This window comes from Rhamphochromis sp. 'chilingali' (assembly GCF_963969265.1).
Source record: "Rhamphochromis sp. 'chilingali' genome assembly, chromosome: 2".
Lineage (NCBI taxonomy): Eukaryota > Metazoa > Chordata > Actinopteri > Cichliformes > Cichlidae > Rhamphochromis > Rhamphochromis sp. 'chilingali'.
In genome coordinates, this window is record NC_137930.1 from 35,088,654 (window position 1) to 35,107,821 (window position 19,168).

General features: G+C 41.0%; 1 protein-coding gene across 4 annotated transcripts in view; it reads right to left on the reverse strand.

Annotated features, from left to right (window-relative positions):
- cacna1bb (calcium channel, voltage-dependent, N type, alpha 1B subunit, b) overlaps window positions 1-19,168 on the reverse strand; it is a 228,589-nt gene that overhangs the window by 142,230 nt on the left and 67,191 nt on the right. For all 4 annotated transcript variants that reach the window (XM_080876258.1, XM_080876257.1, XM_080876256.1 and 1 more), the window contains exon 5: window positions 2,669-2,760. In XM_080876258.1, coding sequence (XP_080732384.1) covers window positions 2,669-2,760 — 92 coding nt within the window. The remainder of the gene's footprint in view (window positions 1-2,668; window positions 2,761-19,168) is intronic.

The window sequence follows — 19,168 nt, forward strand, 5'->3', positions numbered from 1 at the left end:
ACTTTCCAAGAAGAATTGGATCTCGGCTGCTTTAGCATTTGCATTTACTGGTTGCATTACATTTATCACATTGCTTTTAATTAACTGCTATCTTGCTTTATGTTACCCATTCGTTCACTACATTTAGCTACTACTTAATTTAACATGTGTTTATTTAAGATAAGATAAGATAAGATAAGACTTTATTGATCCCACGACGGGGAAATTTTTGCATTACCTCAGCTCAGGTACAGATATCAGAAGGAAATACAAAAATACAAATAAGTACAACCAATGAAAAAAAGTAAGATAATACACTATATACAACGGTAGCATGCAGTCTGAAGTGTAAAGGCTGAACAGGAAAGGTGAGAGAATCGTGCCCTGTGGTGCCCCCGTGCTGTAGATTACCACCTCAGACACACAGTCATGGAGCCTCACATTCTGTGGTCTGTCGGTAAGGTAGTCGATGGTCCATGCATTCAGCTGTTTTCTTACTGTGGCTCCCTCCAGCTTCCCTCTCCATAGTGCAGGTTGGATGGTGTTGAAAGCACTGGAGAAGTCAAAAAACATGATCCTCACAGTGCTCCCCACCTGCTCTAGGTGAGGGATAGGTGTAACAGGTAGATGACAGCATCTTCCACCCCAATTCCAGAACAGTAGGCGATCTGCAGGGGGTCCATCGCTGAGTCCACCAGTGGCCGAAGGTGGTGCAGGATGAGCCTTTCCATTGTCTTCATCAGATGAGAAGTCAACGCAACAGGCCTGAAGTGGTTGGGCTTCTTGGGGTGTGCGATTTTTGGCACCAGAACCACACAGGAAGTCTTCCACAGTTCAGGAACCCTCTCCAGGCTCAGGTTGAAGATGTACAGGGCCACCTGACAGAGCTGGTCTGCACAGTCCCTGAGCAGTCTGGAGCAGATTCCATCCGGACCTGCTGCCTTCCTTGCCTTCATCCTCTTGAGCTGACTACTCACCTAATCAGCTGTGAAGTAGATGTGAGGCTGGGCTGGAGTGGGGGGTGGGGCTGGCTCTGTTGTGGGTAGATGTGTGGACAGGGGTGAAGCAGGGTTGTGGTGAGAGGAGAGCTCAGGTGACAATGGCAAACACTGTACCTTCTTGGTAGGCACAGTGTTCTCAACACAGAAATTAATGTAGTCCGTGATGCAGTGGGTGAGGGCGTCGATGCCCTCATCGTGAGGCTTCCAGAGTTCCTGCCAGTCTGTGCATTCAAAACAGTCTCTTAGGGCCTCAGTGCATTCCTCAGACCACACCTTTATCACCTTCTTTGTGGGGGGTTTCCTTTTCACCATAGGAGTGTAAGTGGGGTAGAGAATGACCAGGTTGTGGTCTGAGTGGCCAAGCGGGGGGAGGGGTGATGCGCTGTAAGCCTGCTTTGTTTTGGCAAACAATAGATCCAGGGTTTTGCTGTCCCTTGTATGGCAGTCAATGTGACAGATATTGAGGCATGATTGAAGTCCCCAGAGATAATAATGAGGGACTGCAGATGTGCCATCTGTAGCTGAGAGACGGTGGAGTGAATGTACTCACAGGCTGCTGTAGCGTCGGCCGAGGGTGGGATGTAAACAGTCAGCACAATAACGTGTGAAAATTCCCTGGCCAGGTGGTATGGCCGGACGCTAACCGCCAATAGTTCAATGTCTTTAGTACAGCGCTGTTCCTTCACAGTGATGTGTCCTGGGTTACACCATCTCTCGTTGACGTACATTGCTAGTGCCCCACCTCTCCTCTTACCACTCTCCATTGCATTCTGGTCCGCTCTAACCAGTTGAAAGCCATCCAGAGTTATGACAGAGTCCGGCGTGTGGTCCGTGAGCCATGTCTCAGTGAACAGGAGGAGGCTGCTCTGCTTGTACTCCCACAGCAGTCTGGTTAGCGCAATTAGCTCTTCCATCTTGTTGGGTAAAGATCTTACATTACCCATGAGAATGGATGGAATGCTTGGTTTGTACCGTCTCCTTATTTCCCAGTACTTCACTCCAGCCCTGCCCTCCTCCGACGCCGTAATTCCTTGGAATCTTGGGTCGCTCCTCCGGGAGTACTTTCCTGTTGCCCAGTGCTAGTAGCTGTTCCCTACTGTAAACAATGAGGTGGCTTACAGATTCTCCAGAAATGGTGGTAAAAAGTCCCAAAAAGAGTAGAAGACATGCTACTACTCTCATGAAAATTTGTGGGTCCATGTCCCGTTGCACAACAAATAAAAGATGACCAAGAGTGTCGGGTAAAAAAGCTTAAAACACAAGAAAAAAAGAAAGGAAAGAAAAAAGCTGGGAGCTGAGGAAACAGGCTGCCTACTGTGGCGCCATCGTGTCACATTGGTCACCAATTTTAACTATTCATCTTGGGCTAACCTTTATGTTTTTTCAAGTTGTATTTATCGTTAACTTCATCTATCACTCTCTACTTCTAAATGTAATGGCTACAGCAGAGTATTAGGCCCACATTAAGAAAAAAATATATATTATTGATAATTTTGAGATTAAAATCGAAATTTCTAGGTCAAAGTGAAATATCTATTTTGGGAAAAAAGTTTAAATGTTGAGATTACAGTTGTTGTATCAAGACAAACTGCCATGGTTGGCATCACATTTTGACTGTTTTCACAAAATAGACTTTAATCTTGAAAGTTCAGCTTTACTGATCTAAAACGCTACCTATATAAACTTACTGGGGATTCCTGACACCAGCTTCAGGGGTCTCAGCACTCTCACCGCTCGTAGCGTTCTCAGGTCAAAGTCTGAACCCACCGTGGCCAAGATTCTGTATGCAGATGCAAACAAAGACAAGAAATAAGCCCATTAAAAGTCAGAAATACATGCTTTTATCTACAAGGAATATACTCTAGAAAAGCTTAGTGAATTTTTTCGTGTGTGTGTGTGTGTGTGTGTGTGTGTGTGTGTGTGTGTGTGTGTGTGTGTGTGTGTGTGTGTGTGTGTGTGTGTGTGTGTGTGCGCGCATCCTTGCTAGTGAACCACAGCTGCCAGCCCTCATTACAAGCTGTACACAGAACGAAAGACCTAAGTGCTCCAGTGAAACACACACATAAGAAACACATGCTGTAGGCTAAAGAGAGAGCACGAGTGAGTGTGAGAGAGAGAGGAAGATGAAAATAAGAATTACTGTAAAAACATATATGTGAATGTGAACAAAGATATTCCTTTACATTTCCCACTTTGGACTGGTTCTCATAATAGTAGCATTTTATACAACGTGCCTCACTCACACACATACACGCTTTTGTACCAACGTACCAAAGAGCAACTTGGCGTTCAGTATCTTGCCCAAGAATTCGATGGCACACAGATTAGAGCAGCCAGGGATTGCACCACCAACATTTCAATTAGTATATGACCTGCTCTACATTATGAAATACAGCCACCCCATAAAAATACCTTGCTAGACTTTATTTGTCACTGAGTGCAGGACAGGCACCAAGATGAAGTAGACAGTTGCATGTTACCATCCACCTATGAATATGTTGCCATCTTTTTTTCTCTTTGTGTATATGTCTTCAATATAATATTTTGGGGAGACTGGCAGGTTGGTATTAGTCTAGCAGTGCAAACTTCAAGTAAAAATGAAAGTAACTACTGAGCGAAAGGCAATTATCTCGATATCTGACATGTTTCCATTCAGTTGTTCAATGTGGGACTTTTTTTTCAACACTAACCATACAAAAAATCTTCCTCTGTGACAGATACACTACAATGTGCCCCATTTAACTTTGAAATGAAACCCACACGTTTGCTTTGTTCATAAGAAAGAGTTATTTTTAACCACATTTGAGAATAATTAATATTTTTAACATCCCAAATGGGTGTGTTTTTTAAGTCTCTCAGTTAAGTACTGTTGGGAGCCACAGAGCAGCCCCAAAAACCTCAAGAGTGCAATAGCTTTTATGTTGAAGGCAGAATATACTCACGACTGAGGAAATCTTCTTCATGTAAGTGTGCAACATACTCACACACACACGCACACACCTACACACACACACCTACACACACACACACACACACACACACACACACACACACACACACACAGAAAGTGAGAGAGAGTAGCAGACAAGAAGAAAGGTCATTTATCACTCCCTGGCAGTGTTGGGACTAACGCGTTATTAAGTAACGCGTTACAGTAACTACGTTATTATTGTGGTAACGAGCACGGTAACTAGTTATTATGCCAAAATCAGGAACGCGTTAGTCGTTACTGGGATTTAGATAGGGTCGTTACTCGTTACTTCGTGTGGTGGCTATCGCGGAGCTTCCACAGATTAAGTAACATTAGCAAGTGGTGGAGGCCAGCAGGTGGATGAAGGAAAAGGGACGCAGAAGGAAAAGAGACCCGAGGCGGCCGCCGGTCCAAGTGTGAACTGAACTTCAGGTAAGAAGTTATGACCTGCAGTCTCTCTGGGTCAGATATAAACCAAGTTTAGGTGGAGTTTATTTTCGTTATTCTGACTTTTTCCGTACTGCGTGCTAGCTAGCATGACGGAGTTTCTATACAGCTGGGTGGTGCTATGAAGTTAATGATGTTGAACTTTATTTTGTTCATAAGTTATTAGAGTTGCCAACCGTCCCATCTGGTATTCAGAGAAAATATTACGCGTTTCTTATTGAGGTGAAAAGGAACAGTTTGTCCCGTAATTCAGCTACAATGGAAAAGGCACAAAGCTGGAGTTATTCTGTGTCTTTGCTGCACAGCTGCCTCTTCTTCTCTCATCCTCCCCCCTCCCTCTCCCGTTTCTACTTCAATCATGAAAACTGATCAATGATCAGCTGATTGGCTCTCTTGTTTATTTATCGCTCACTTTGCGCCGAAAGAGGAAACCAGCGGATGTCGCGCTAAACAACAGCAGCACGTTTAAGCTTGATCAGCTGTTGTTAGAATTTATTTATTATTAATTTCTAGTATCAGCTGATGTTTGCTGGAGCCACAGCTGTAAAGCTGCTGGTCATGATGTCGGTTTGGTTATCTGGTGAGAGGGAAACATGAAGATGAAACCAGGAGATGTCCTTACTGGATCATCAGAGCTGAACAGGTGATGGAGAAACAGGTTTACCTTTTAGGTGACATGAATGAGTTGAAGAGAAGTTATGAACTGTTTCTGAGAGACAAATAACACCAGGATCCTTTTTTAGGTAGCTGACAGCTGGTAACTGTGCAGGGGCGGGTCTAGCAAAGTGTGGCCAGGGGGGCAGGTAGGGCATTAACAGGGAGAGGGGGGCACAAAGAAATACTTTTCTTTCTTCTCATTTAAAATGTCTCGCTTTTAAAAAATAATTATCTGAATCTTACAACAAACAATTGATAGATTGATGCATATATACCATCAAAACAGTGTACATCACTATCACAACAGTGTTTATTTTCATTCAAAGGCTTTATGATTTTTCCTATAATGGTGGGCCGGTCTCTAGTCAAAATGCCCGGGACGATTTTCTGTCCCAATCCAACCATGTATGCAGCTCATCTGCAGTCTGGTGTTACCTACATCTTCCTATTCAGAAGGCAGAATTTCTGAGTTCTGAGTACAATCGAAAGCACCACGACTGCAGTTTTTGTGTTGGATGTAAAAGGCGCACATGACTCTGTGACGTAGGCTAGAATCATGGCAGCAGTCAATGACGGTCCAGGCGTGGGATTTCTCTCGTGGAAATATGCACATTATCTTTTCTTTTCTATTGGTAGGTGGCACAGTGCACTTGTGGCAAGTAAGCAAGCTAGAAGACTGGCAAAGTTATGGAAGCAACACATTAACAAGAGAATTCTGAGTAAAACCAAAGTTACTTTCCCTAGTAACTAGTTACTTTGAAAGTAATGAGTAACTTGAAGTAACTGAGTTACTTTTGAGAGACGTAACTAGTAATGTAACTAAGTTACTATTTTAAAGTAACTTACCCAACACTGCTCCCTGGTTACCCGTTGGCATGATAACAAATCTATGCTTTATGATATTCGCGTTATGGGTCAAAATCAGTGTGCTGGGATAAAGGTGACCGTCCTAGCGCTGTAGTATAGAATATATTATTTCATTTAAAAGGGCCATTTTATGATAAATTACAACTATTTCTCATTATCGGACTCTATCTGTGTAGCTTTGCATGATTCACAGCTCAAAATAATTCGAGTTTGCCTTATACTGGGTTTTAGTGCAGATTCAGCCAATTCAGGCCAACTTTCACCTAATTGATTACCCTTTGCAACCAAAAGGTTTGAACAACAGGTGGGTGGGGCTTCTCTTGTGTGCCTGAGATTATAATATTATGAAGCTCTGCTGTTATTGAGGCCATACTGAGCCAAAAGTAGACAAAACACTCTAAAACTGAGTGTTTAAAGCAGGGGTCTCAAACTTGTAGCCTGGGGGGCTATTGCGGCCCACGCCCACGTAACCCCTACTTGATGTGAAGAAGTGGCCCATGAAGTTACTTTTTTTGTTAGGGAGGATTTGTTTGTTGCTGCGTGCAATGTTAAAATAAGTTCTTTAAAAAGCAAAACATTACGAGCAATATGAGCAGAAAGCACAAACACGTTGAGGGATTGGCTGTGTTTCTTCAGTGAGAGACTTATTTGTAAGGAAAACAATTTTCACTAGCAGTCAAAAACGAATGTGTACACTTATGTTTGCATTTTTATTTTGTTAAAAAGGAATAAAATTATAGCATGTCTGGCCAGAAAGAGAGTCCCAATTTGTTTATTTGGTAGTTCACCAAAAAGCTTCAGATAGTTTGCAGTTTTGTCTTGTTATATAAGATCTGAAATTTTAAAAAACAAACACAACTCTACTTTTTGGAAATATTTGTGGGTGTTTTCTTGTTTGTTTTTTTCATACTACCTGAACACTAAAGTGGCCCTCTAATGTGATGACAGTGCCAGCAGTGGTCCATAGCTCATTTAGGTTTGAGACACCTGGTTTAAAGAGTTTTTGGCTTACAGGAAGTACTTTTGTCCTTGTTTAATATGAGCGCCCACCAATGTAGCCGTATATATGACAGAAAATAAGGAAGGGCATAGTAGTAATAGCACATTTTACGAACAGGCTTTGTTCAAATTCTATGCCTGGGACGTATTCACAAATATTATCATTTACTTTTTCATATGCGGTACATTTTATTTCTCATACTATAATTTCATCTTTCAGTTTCTTTTTTTTAAGTGACAAAAAAGGAAGCACAAAGTGAGAGATCACAGTTGAGGGATGAGTTAAAGATAACACAGTGGTGAGGACTGTGTAGGAATAGTGTAGCAAAAGCTTCTAAACACAACACAACAGGAACAGCCACACAACAGCGCATGCATTCATAAATGTACTCGCACTTCTCTTAAGAAATAAGCACGCACACAAATCCTGTTTATTTCCGTTGTACTAACACATCAACGTACAGTACTCATGCCCAGGCGCCCTAGGCCTAAAGTTGACATAAATCTATTTGAATTTCAAATTAAAGGCTTCCAGGTTGAAAAAAACAACCTTATTTTGTCCAGATTTGGATGGTGTAACTAGTTTCTTCTGTGGCCCTCGGTATCCACTGTGCTCGCCATCTTAAAAAGCTTCAAAGTCTGAAATATTTCTTCCTTATCTAGTGGAAGAAGATGAAATGCATTGTGTAAGCCCTTACAGCCACCCAAATAAGTAAAGGCCTAAAAAGCCATATATATGTGTAAGAGTTGCTAATATTATGATTTGATATCAGATCAGTTGTTAGATGTTATGTGTGGTCCAATGGCTGTAACAATATATAATGGGGTAGTCCAAAAACAGAAACATACAGTGCACACGCAGTAACATAATCCTGACTCTGACAGCTCAGATTTCTCTTGCAACTCGTTCTAGTTCTTCAGTTTTCAGCACTTTACTGAAGTCAGAATCATCTTTAGTCAACTCCCATTGCACTAATGACTGTCACACATCAAAGAGGAAGCCCAGGTGGAACAGTGTTTAGACCTAGATAAGATCAGGTTTTTAACTGTGACAAAAGAGGATTAAAATCCCACGTCTGAGCCGGGAAACAAGGATAACATTTAAATGAAGAAACAACCAAGGAGCGATTTACAGCAGCTGGTAATACATCTAAAAGCAGAGTCGACCCTAAGTTATGTATTAATACATTTTAATTTCCTGTGTGTTTAATGATAAACCAAAAGTTTCTTGACATTTGTTTGTAGTTTAAAATACTCCACAACAGGCCTCTCCGTGACTCCTACTACACCTAGCACTACCATTGCTGCGTGGTAACTACAAGCTCTGAAACCTGAAATGCTCTTTCATAACACCCAGAACCTCCAAGGGAAATGCTTGTCATTCACCCAACTGCAGAGAAAATATCAAGGCAAGGATTCGAAGACACTAATGTTCGCTTTCTTTGGTATTAACAGTCATAAATCTGAACTTCCACAGCCACTTACAGAGCTGCGTATGGACAAATGTATGCTCATTTATCCATTCATATTCTTAGTCACCTATCCAATTTAGGTTTGCAGAAGGAGAGAAGTGGGGTACACCTAGAACATGTCACTAGTCCACATCTCCACTAAAGTAAGAGAATGATGCTTCTCCCTGACTGCACGCGAAAGAGTTATACCTTTTTATAAAGTACAAGAGTTGATTTTTGCCGATTTTCAGCAATAATTTAAGGTTGGAAGTGCTACTGAGCACAATCTGCACATGCAAGAATTGTTTATTCAGCATATGTCACTGTGACCTGGAGAAATCATAGACTGTATAGAAGATGGGTGTAGTCTGTGTGTTATCACCAGCTGGTTAGCGTTACCCTCGAGCTAACTGTTTCTCCTGTCACTGTCGTGATGTTTTGATTCTGGATGTAATGAGTTAGAGCTGGATCTAAGTGCAGGCTCAGTAGCAGTTTTCTAATTGAGTCGCCCCCTCCTGGGAATTACAAAGCATGCACGTTGCACACTTTTCAGACCTGGAAGCTTCCTCTTTCCTACTGTCTATGAGAGCAACAGAATAAAAGGGCCTATGAAAACATGAATCACCCTCTGTGCTATTTCTTTTTTTAATCACAGTCAATACTTCACTTTGGTCTGTTGCAAACAGGTGTGTGTATGTGGGTGCACATTTCTTGTGAAGGATCTATCTGATGATTGTGTAGACAGACGGTCGGGCAGGGAGCAGGTTGACAAAGAAGAGTTTTAATATCACTTTATCATTTCCACAATATATCCATGCCGGCGCCAGACACCAGCACAGGATATGCAGAAGGTGATGCTATCGTCTGTCAGTTGCTTACACAGCGATATGCCACTTTCCTCCCTATTGTTAGACAGACGTACAAAAGTATGTTCATGCAGGAGCAGACTGATAAAGAAAAAAAAAAGGACATGAGCGTGAAAAAGCACAGAATACAAGAAGATTTCTACATAACTGCATACATTCAGATGAACCCAATAAAGGTTCACTTCCTGTTTAGTTCATCAAATATACAGATGTGATTCAGCCTTTATGATTGGATTATGAATAGCACAGGAACTACTTCAACACTGAAGAAACAATGGCAGAAAAAATAGATAAGAGTGATTCATGCTGCCCATCAAAATCCGCAGAATGAAACTTTGCTTCATTTAGCTGTCCATTATTTTTTGTTCTAAATGCAAAAAAAAGAAAAAGAAAAGAAAAGAAAGGAAACTGTGTTATTGACAATCAAGTTCCCATCCTGATTAATTGACATGCTTTCAGAAGTGACTTAAACTTCCCTCCACACAGGGCGATGGCCAGACTTTCATAACCAAGAATGGAAAAGTGAAGTGGCTAATGATGAACATGGATGACGTTACTAGCAAAAAAAAAGAAATCCCTAACACTGCATTAAATGTTAATTATAAGAGCTTACCCAAATATAAGATCTAGAACTTATGTAATGTGAAAAATGCTCCTCAGAGTGACACAGTTGGCATCTATATATGCAACTCTATTGAGGTTTTAAGCCTTTTTTTTGTTCGTTGCTGTGGTTTCACCGCAGCTACTTTCAGCATCTTCTGATTAAAGAGTGAAGCGTCTGAAGTACTTGAAGCAGACACCGTCACCAGCACTGTGTCTTATGCACATGTTAGTGCTTTTTATGTACTATAGCGTTTGTGGATCTATTGAAAACAAGCACAATTGTAATCTAGGGCTGAGTTGAATATTTGTGCTCTCTGTAATAAACTCTGTTTGTGTTTTCAAAGTGGAAAGATTTTTTCCCCCAAGGCTACAAAGAATATTCAATATGAAGTCTGGAAGGGAAACACAGAGAACATTCGTGGATGTAGTGAAGTGGGAGATGGTTGGTGTGACAGGGGAAGACACTAGGGATAGGGTGACATTGGAGCAGATAGTCCTCTGTGGCAAACCCTATATGGAAGAACCAAAACAACAAGAAGATAAAATGTGCATTTTACCAATGTTTATGTCTTCTTCTCTAAGTCACAGGCATTAAACTGTTACAACTTCGCTATTGAGATTATGATATGTCACATTATATTGATGCTCAAAGTTTAAAAAACAACTAAAGCCAAAACCAAGATTTTTTTAGATTTAGATTGTCACACTTGGACTGATATGATTACATCAACATGTCTCTCTGCAACCCTGGTATGAATGAGTGAAAGAAAATGTATGCTGGCTGGACATTTCATGTGGATATCTTTTGTAATTATGAAGTTATGGAGGCTCAAAAATGCTGGATAATAAAAATCAACTGATTCTCAGGGCGTCACGTGGAAGGCATGGTTGATTTTTTCATGCAGTGATCAACATATAGTATCAACTCCTCACTGCTCAATTGTATGTGTGTTGCATTTGTAGTGATGAGCTTGTAGCATAGATGCCAAACTGTTTTTTGATCCCTTAATAAATCAGTCATTTGGGTTGTCTAAGGAACTAAAGAACAATAAGCACAACTTGGCATTTTTCTTTGAGATTTGGTGGAGATCAAAGTAGTAGAATTACAGTCCTCAAGTGGATGAAGGTGTTGGTTTGACCCAGTATCAAAGGAGCTTTTTACATTCTCTTGTATGTACATTACCCCCGTTAGCAGCTCTAAAACACCTCTGAAGTTCAATCATTACCGTTTTAATAACAATGTAGCTATTCCTTTAAGGAAAGATACAAAAAACACAGAGGAGGACTCAGAACGATGCAGCTGAGAAAAAGAAGTGGGGGGAAAAAATGGAGAAAGGCAGATTCCTGTGAGGCTGACTGATGTAGTTTAATTACTGCGACCCTGCCCAGCTGGGCGCCGGGGGCTGTGATTGAGTTTTTCACACATGCCGGTAAGAAGAGACGGAGCTCTCTGAGGACAGACAAGAGAACATGGTGCTGACAACCTGACTGAATAACTGCTGCCTGTCTGTGCGAGCAATACCAGCTGGTCACTGACTGTCTGCCTCACAGCCTGTCTCTCTGTTTGCTTCTCTGCCTCACAAGAAGCAAACAGTGAATCTTTTCCATGCAATGCCTGCTCGTTAGCGTGTGGCTGTATTCTCCTGGGTTAACGCATTAATCTTTACCGCAGTGCTACCACTGTGGGCAGTTCATATGGCCAAGGTGCGCCTGCTGCTTGCGGCGCAGAGAGGAGAGGGCGGGGCGGCGGGGGATTCTCTGGCTGGCTGGAGCAGCATCTAATAACCAACTCGCCAAATAAAACAAAATAAAAACAAAACAACAAACACGAAAACACCAGACATTATAATACAGACTTATAATTTGCACCGATGTTTTTTCGGAATTCTGTACGCGAAAAGTGAGCGCGAGAGCCCTCGGTGCGCCTGCTCGCTGCTGAAGTCAAAGTAAACTTTATTGTCATCTCCGCTACATACAGTCCAATATACAGAGAGACGAGACGACGAGGCTCCAGTTACAGCAGTGCAAGGAAACAAACAATATATATAACAAGAGTAAGAAAATAAATATACAGTTTAGGACTCGGGGTAAAGGGATCAATAACAATTTAAAATTTACAGTTTGATGATTTAAAGTCTCACACAATCCGTCAAAAGGGGAGGGGGGCAGCTGCTTCCAAATCACATTTCATTTATAAATCCAAGCCCATTATGTATTCATGATTTGAATCCTGGGTTGTGTGAAATCCCAGAAATACACCCTAGACAAAGTGAATCTGTGAACTAAGGTGTAGGTCTATCAGGTTAAGTTGTGGCGATCCTCGAGTTGGGGGATTTGTGTTCATACTGGCGTGCAAAATTCAAACCAATGGAAGATGGACAAGAAAAGTTCAAAGCCATCAGGTGCTCAGTTTAGAAAAAATAGAAAAGAAGAGGAGGAGAAACGAGCAAAAGATGCAGGTAAGCAGATGTGTGATTGGATAATGGCAGGTCATCCTGAAACAATCAGAATCAGAATACTTTATTAATCCCTAAGGAAATTATGTGGGTTACAGCTGCTCCAAGAAGAAATGGTAAAAATAGTAACAGTAACAGACTAAACTCCAAACAATACATTATGTCACAGATTTTAATATTAATTAGTCATTGTCAATTGTTGATTTGTCCTGTTCTCATTGTATGACAAATTATGATGGCTGTTTGGTAGCCGTTTGCATACTATACATACTCTCTCTCTCTTCATGTGTGTGTGTGTGTGTGTGTGTACAACAGTTTTATGTTAATGTACAGTCCTTAATCTGTTGTGTGTGTGTGTGTGGGGGGGGGGGGGGCAAGAGGGCTTCGAGGTGACCCGAAGTTGTCGGGTCACCTCCTAAATCGATCATCTTTTACAGGTGTTTTTGTGCCAGAAATGGAGTGTCCACTGAAGACTGAAGATACTGAAACAGTTCACCCAGGGCGCCAAACAGGCTAGGACCGCCACTGCCTGCAGGCATTGCTAATTGGCTCTGAAGAACTGAGACTTGCTTCAGGCTTGTAAAAAGCCATTCTTTTCTCATTGCTTGGGATAAAACTATACTGATTACTGCACTTGATATAAGTGAACAAAAGCAGAGTATAAACATTAACCCTCTCAAGGCAGGCGTTGCCAATTTGCAACAGTTAAAAACTAACAACCTGATTACCCCACATACATATTTTATGAGTTTCTTTTACTCAGAAGTACCACTGCAGGACTTGGTTGTGCATTAGCAACTAAAAGTTTAAAATGAGCCTGAGAGGGTTAAGACAGATTAAAATGGTAAGCCTGTGGTTGATCCACAGGATGGGACAGAGGACAGTAGGATCCACAGGTCGCTTGTGTCATGTAGAGGACCAGAAGGGTTTAAGGCAATAGTAGTTCACTGAAATACTCTGGAGAAAGACCATTCAAGGCCATTAATCCCAAATTTAATTTCTCGTGTCAGCATTTATTATCAGGACGTCTTCATTAAGTGTAGGAGTCTCTGGTCTAATCACTAAAGTGCAGTAAGCATCACTCTGCTGTTTGCTTACTCTGATAAGTCAGCGTCTATTTTCCCTTTTTTTCTATGCAGACTTCTGTCAGCATCTGTTGGCTTTACCATCAGACATTGGCAATTAATGATACGTTGTCATGTCTAGTAATGTGGAAATCCATCTTCCCCATTCTAATTAAATGTTTTTTACAGGTGTTTCTCCTTTCATCCCAACTGCCTCCCACTTTTGATTATCTGGTGAACATGCTGTTATTTTTCTCAGTAATAGGACGGCAGTTGTTTAAAAAGATAGTTATTTTTAAAACCTGATGAAGATCAAATCTGTTCTTCCTTGCTGGAATCCAACCAGGTGAATCAGTTTTACATTTGTTGTTGACCAAAATCTCTCTTTCGATCATCTTGGCTTAAGCTCAAATAAGCTGGTCTCAGTCTGTTGGGGCTTTATAACAACAGATAAAAGAAGAGCGCCATTGCTAAAGGAATGCAGCACAGCAATTATTTTGACTCGCTTGTTTTATTTTCATAATGCGAATATAAAATTAGATTAAATTCAAAAGCCCTTATGGGTAGCATCAGGAACCAAATGAAACATGAGGAGCTACCTGCTTCGGTGACCCTGTGTGAATAAGGTAGTAAACAATAGTAGCAGTTTTTAATTTCTAATAGATTAAGTGAAAGTAGCACAAATAATACCAGAGCAATACCTACAAGATGTGGCTTTTAAGATAGACTTGTCTAAATCAAGCCACAATTTTCATGAAACTACAAACCTCGCTCACCATTGCTCTGCTTTATCAGTGACATTATGGCAAGACACTCTATAAAAAGTATCTCTGATATATCTGGTCTATTTCATTACAAGAGTACATGGACGTAATGGCACATGACCCAACATATGATGTAGAAAATGAACCTCATCATTAGCCACAGGCTTATTTCTTGCCAATTAGACCTCGTTTCTAACATCCCATCTAATATGAAACGAGCCACCAATCATGAATCGGCCTACAGAGTGTCACATCCTGTTTGTGAACAAACATGTTTGTGTACGCGTGCGCGTTACTGTGTGCGGTCGACCATATTGCCGTGACGTTATACGATGCGAGTGGACAGCTATGACAGTCAGGAGAGCAAGCATTTCCCACTATGCACATGGGGACAGAAGGGGGTACTCATGAACTCATCGCGGCTGTCAGAGCCACTTGCCATCAAACGAGGCTGCCGTGGTTCTAAATTAACACTGCGTGTATGCGCAAACATGCACGCACACATACACACATGCAGGTTTCCTTCTTATTAGACTCATGAATAAATAAAGGCAGTCAACTAGCACAATAAACTATAGCTGCTGTCCTCAGGCTATAATGTAAATCATGACCATAGGATGAGCTCGAGTCTAAAAAATGCTTCTTCTATACATCATACGTAACTGTTATATATCTCCATCAAGCAGTCATCAGATTCAAATAACATGGACATTTTTTTCTCTAAAGGTGCAAGTTTAGAACTGAATGCTTATTGAATCATAGGGCGTACTTAGTTTTTCATACACTTTTTCTGCATTTTGGCTTGTTTTTTCCTTAAATATACATGCCGTATTAGATTAAGTGTAATATGGCATATGTCGCTGTTCATCTGAAGTTGCATTTGCCTAATTTTAAATCTAAGAATATAAGAAGAATTTTGCAAACACTCCTGTCTTCCCTTGGTTTTGCCACATTTTTCCTGGTGGTCTTTGGTTTTGCTGTTTTTGCCAAGGAAGCTCCTAAAATTTGTGTGACCCTGACCCTCAAACTATATATATTATTAGCAATAATTCAAGAACATGCAAAAGTAAAAGTTTAGTGGTTTATCCCTTATGTTACCCAAGTAACATGCAGGCCGGTCAGATGCTCAAACAATTACCTACAATCTTAGCTGTTGCAACGCACATTAAACAGCGAGACTTCAAAAGCATACGGAAATAAACAATGGTGGGACGAGCCATACATGCAACGCTTTGGATGTGAGCTATACAAGGATGGAAAGATTGGCATCGATTCAAGAGTCAGTAACAACCATAGTCAACAAGTGGCAAATGTTTTCATCAAAACTATCTGAGCTGGATAATTTGATGACATTAGTTGTGGGTTGTTGTCGCTGGATAGATGCACCATGATTCCAGTGTGCTTGGACTCTCTACAGAGTGCAACACTGGAAAACTAAAGCCTCTTTCCCACCATTACCTACTCAGATCCGCCTGACTTGACTTGGCTCAGCTTGACTCAGTTTTTTGGGTTCAGGTGGTAGTACCTGGTACCAGGTAATTTTTTAGCACTGGCTCAGCTGGGGTTCCAAGCAAGCAGAGTCAATCTGAAAATATGATATCAACAGACTGCATCCCACTGATTGGTATTTAATGAGTCATAAGAGCGACTCCCTCACAAAAAGCAAAGCTGCCATTTTTGAAACCTGGCAACATGTGAAACAGCTACACAAAATCCAAAACAGTGGTCCCCGAGTCTGACAATCAGCCATAGACCAAAGAGAAGGTATACCATCGCCTCGGCGACCTCCATTGTCGTGCTGTGTTTGTGTTGCATTAAAAAAAAACAAAAAAACATCATGGGACTTTTGGCTGAGTTGCTATAACGACCCCACATACATTGAGGTGGAACTCAATTGTAATGGAAAACAAGCAAAACCAAGTAGAATCAAGCTGAGCTGAGCTGAGTAGGTAATAGTGAGAAAGAAGGACAAAACTACACAATTTACACAGCATAGTGTACACAGTTGCCTCAATGTGTTTTATATTTTAAGGTAAAGACTATGATAACACTGAAAAAATTCCTGTAAGCAGCCACTTGGTGACAGTGAGAAGAAAAAATTCCCTTTAAAAGGAAGAAACCTCCATCAGAACCAGGCTCGGGGAGAGGCAGCCATCTGCCGCGACCAGTTGGGGGAGAGGAGAGGAAGACACAGCTTTATGACTTAACATCTCTTATCAGGAACAAACCAAACACACAAGTGTGGATTTTAAAAATAACAACAGGATTACAAAGCTCTACAGTAAATGTGTGTTCATTTTAGTAGTTGTGGCTCGGGTGGAGGCGTGAGATGCGTTTTTGAGCCAAAGCTTAAAGTCCCACCTGAGTAAACATGAACTCCAGAGCAAAAGGAGAAGGCGCTCCCCCTTTAACCTCCCCTCCTCCTCCACTCTTCTTTTCCTCCTACATCTGAGAGTTGATTAACCCCAGTATTGAAGCCCGAGTTGTCAAATCTTAAACACAGGTTGCTCCCCAGTCTCACGCCAAGATAACTTAAAGTGAAATCAAAACTGAGACTTGTGTGTTTTTGCACACATGGTATCGGTGCTTGAAGTGACAGAAGCAGACAGAAAATGGAGTTAAAGGAAGAAAGGCAAAGAAAGGCTGTTGCAGTAGTTTGCACAGTGTTTGGTTGGGAGTCCCTTTGGCTCAGCTATGTGTCTCTCCTATCCTATTTTCTTTGTCAGTGCTTCATGGCCGCCTCACCTGACGATTAAAGATCGTAGAAAGCAGCACTGCAAAGCCTCGATATGCAATACAATGTTCTTAAGGGAATGAGTGATTTAAATTTTTCTTTGACACATACTACCCACTTAAACATCGCTGCAGACCAATTGCCTCTCTTCACACACACACACACACACAGCAATGTCATAACAAATGTAAGCTGGTTTTCAGATAGATTTTCAGAGACCTGACCCAAAAGGGAACCAATTCAAGAAGAGGCTGACCTTCGCGGACCCAAATAGAGAGATCACGCCAACACTGCTGGCAATATGAGTCACCACCTGTTGATGTGCAGCTGTGGTTAAGCATAGCAGTATATCTTTGATATCCTGCTTTCTAAGTTCACTGTCTGTCAGAAAAAAAAAATCATAAATGATTCTCCAGTGATAGAGAGTCAGCTTTGATCAGCTGAGATTATTACACATTTTGACACAAAGACATGCTCAGGTTGTATTTGACCTCGTTAGACTGAATATAGTTTGGACCAGACCAAGTCAATTCGCTTAGTGGACTTATAAAGACTCCATTTAGGGGATGTGTTATGGTAGGAAGGGGTATGGGTGTCATCCAGAAAAGCAGTGCTAGTGCAATGTGGAGGGTGTAGAGAATAGATCACTTCCCCAATATTTGATAACCAAATGAAGCTGTTACGTGGCGTTTTAACCATTAGTAGCACCATGTTACTAATGTTTTCATCCTTTTATCTGGGTTTAAAGGTTTTGGTCCTCTACACAATGCTTGTACTGCTTGGACCACCTTTTATTTTGATTCAACGAGGCACTGGATTTTGGTCCATACTGACATAACAGCAATACTCTGTGCAGATTTGTCAGTTGCACATTCATGAAGCAAATCGCTGGTTTCACCACATCCCAAAGGTGCTCTGCTAAGATCATTTGAGTGCAGTGAACTAATTTTCGTGTTCAAGATGTCAGTTTGAAACAGTTTGAGCTTTGTGAGAGGGTGTGTTATCCTGCCAGAAGATGGGTAGTGCATGACCACACAATGACCTCAAACAAAGATCCCAGTAGATTAGCAATTTCAGCTGCTCTACCACATATCAAACGTTGTGTGTATTTTTATACAAAATATAACTTCAAAAAACCCATTGCATTTTACTCAGTAGGACTTGAAACTAGCAACTGAGAATATGAGTTTGTTGAGAAAGATTTACTGAGATGAAGAAACAATATGGACAGGTTTCAGTCAGGCTATTGTCAAAACAGACTTCTTTTGGCAGCTAGAGATCTCACTCCTCCATTGAGCATTTTATGAATTCAGTTGTAAGCCATTTTTGCGTTTGGCTTAGCTTCTCAAATCTGGAAACTAGATCTGTCTTTTATTAGTGCCCTATGTTTTACAGCAGGAATTGTAGCAACAAAGGCAAAGAGGCAGAAGATTGCCAGCAAATAAATGATGATATAAATAGTTGAAGTTTTAAAAAGAATAGTTTTATAAGCAGGAAAACATTCAGCATATTTAAAGACCTTCAATACTGTAATGCTTTGATGCTGTGTGTAAACAGAAAAGCCCTCAGCGCACTTTCAGACATGAATTGACAGATTGTAAGCTGCAAAAGCAAAGCATTTTATATCATGTTGATATGTCCATATGTGTGAGCAGATTTTTTACACATTCAGCAGTTACAGAGGAAGATTAGCCTATTATTAATCTCTACAATGTCCTGAGAGAAATATCGGCCACTTAGACTGGTCAATGCCGCACAAAGTTCAGCAGATAGTTACAAGCTGTATCTACTTAAAAACAATGCAATGAGAGCAAACAGTAAAGGTACGCATGAGACAAATAAACCTTCAGCCGAAATTCTCCATGACATTAAAGCTTAGGCGATTTCCATATTCAGGTGAAAGCTTTGTAAAATAGAAACACTGGTAAAATGTATACCAGTTGTGTTTTTGTTGGGTGTGTTTGTCTCTCAGTACAACAAATGGGAGACGAAGGACATGCTCACAGCTGCAAAAATACAAAGGAGTTTGAAAGATCATTGAAAACAAACAAAAGCATGTTAAACACACCTTGAAGACCTATTTTCTCAGTATGCTGCTGGATTCCAGTGTCACATGTTAATTTAATAAGTCCCGGATCACGTAGTATTAGCACGGGAATGGAACATGGCTTTAGACCCTCTTTACTTTTATGCCTGCTTAAATGGATCAGGGTGTGCTTGCAAAAGTCAATACAGAGTCCAGGTGTTCCAATAAAAGCACCTCAGATCTGATAACCCATCATCACATATCAGCTCCAAACAGGAGACAG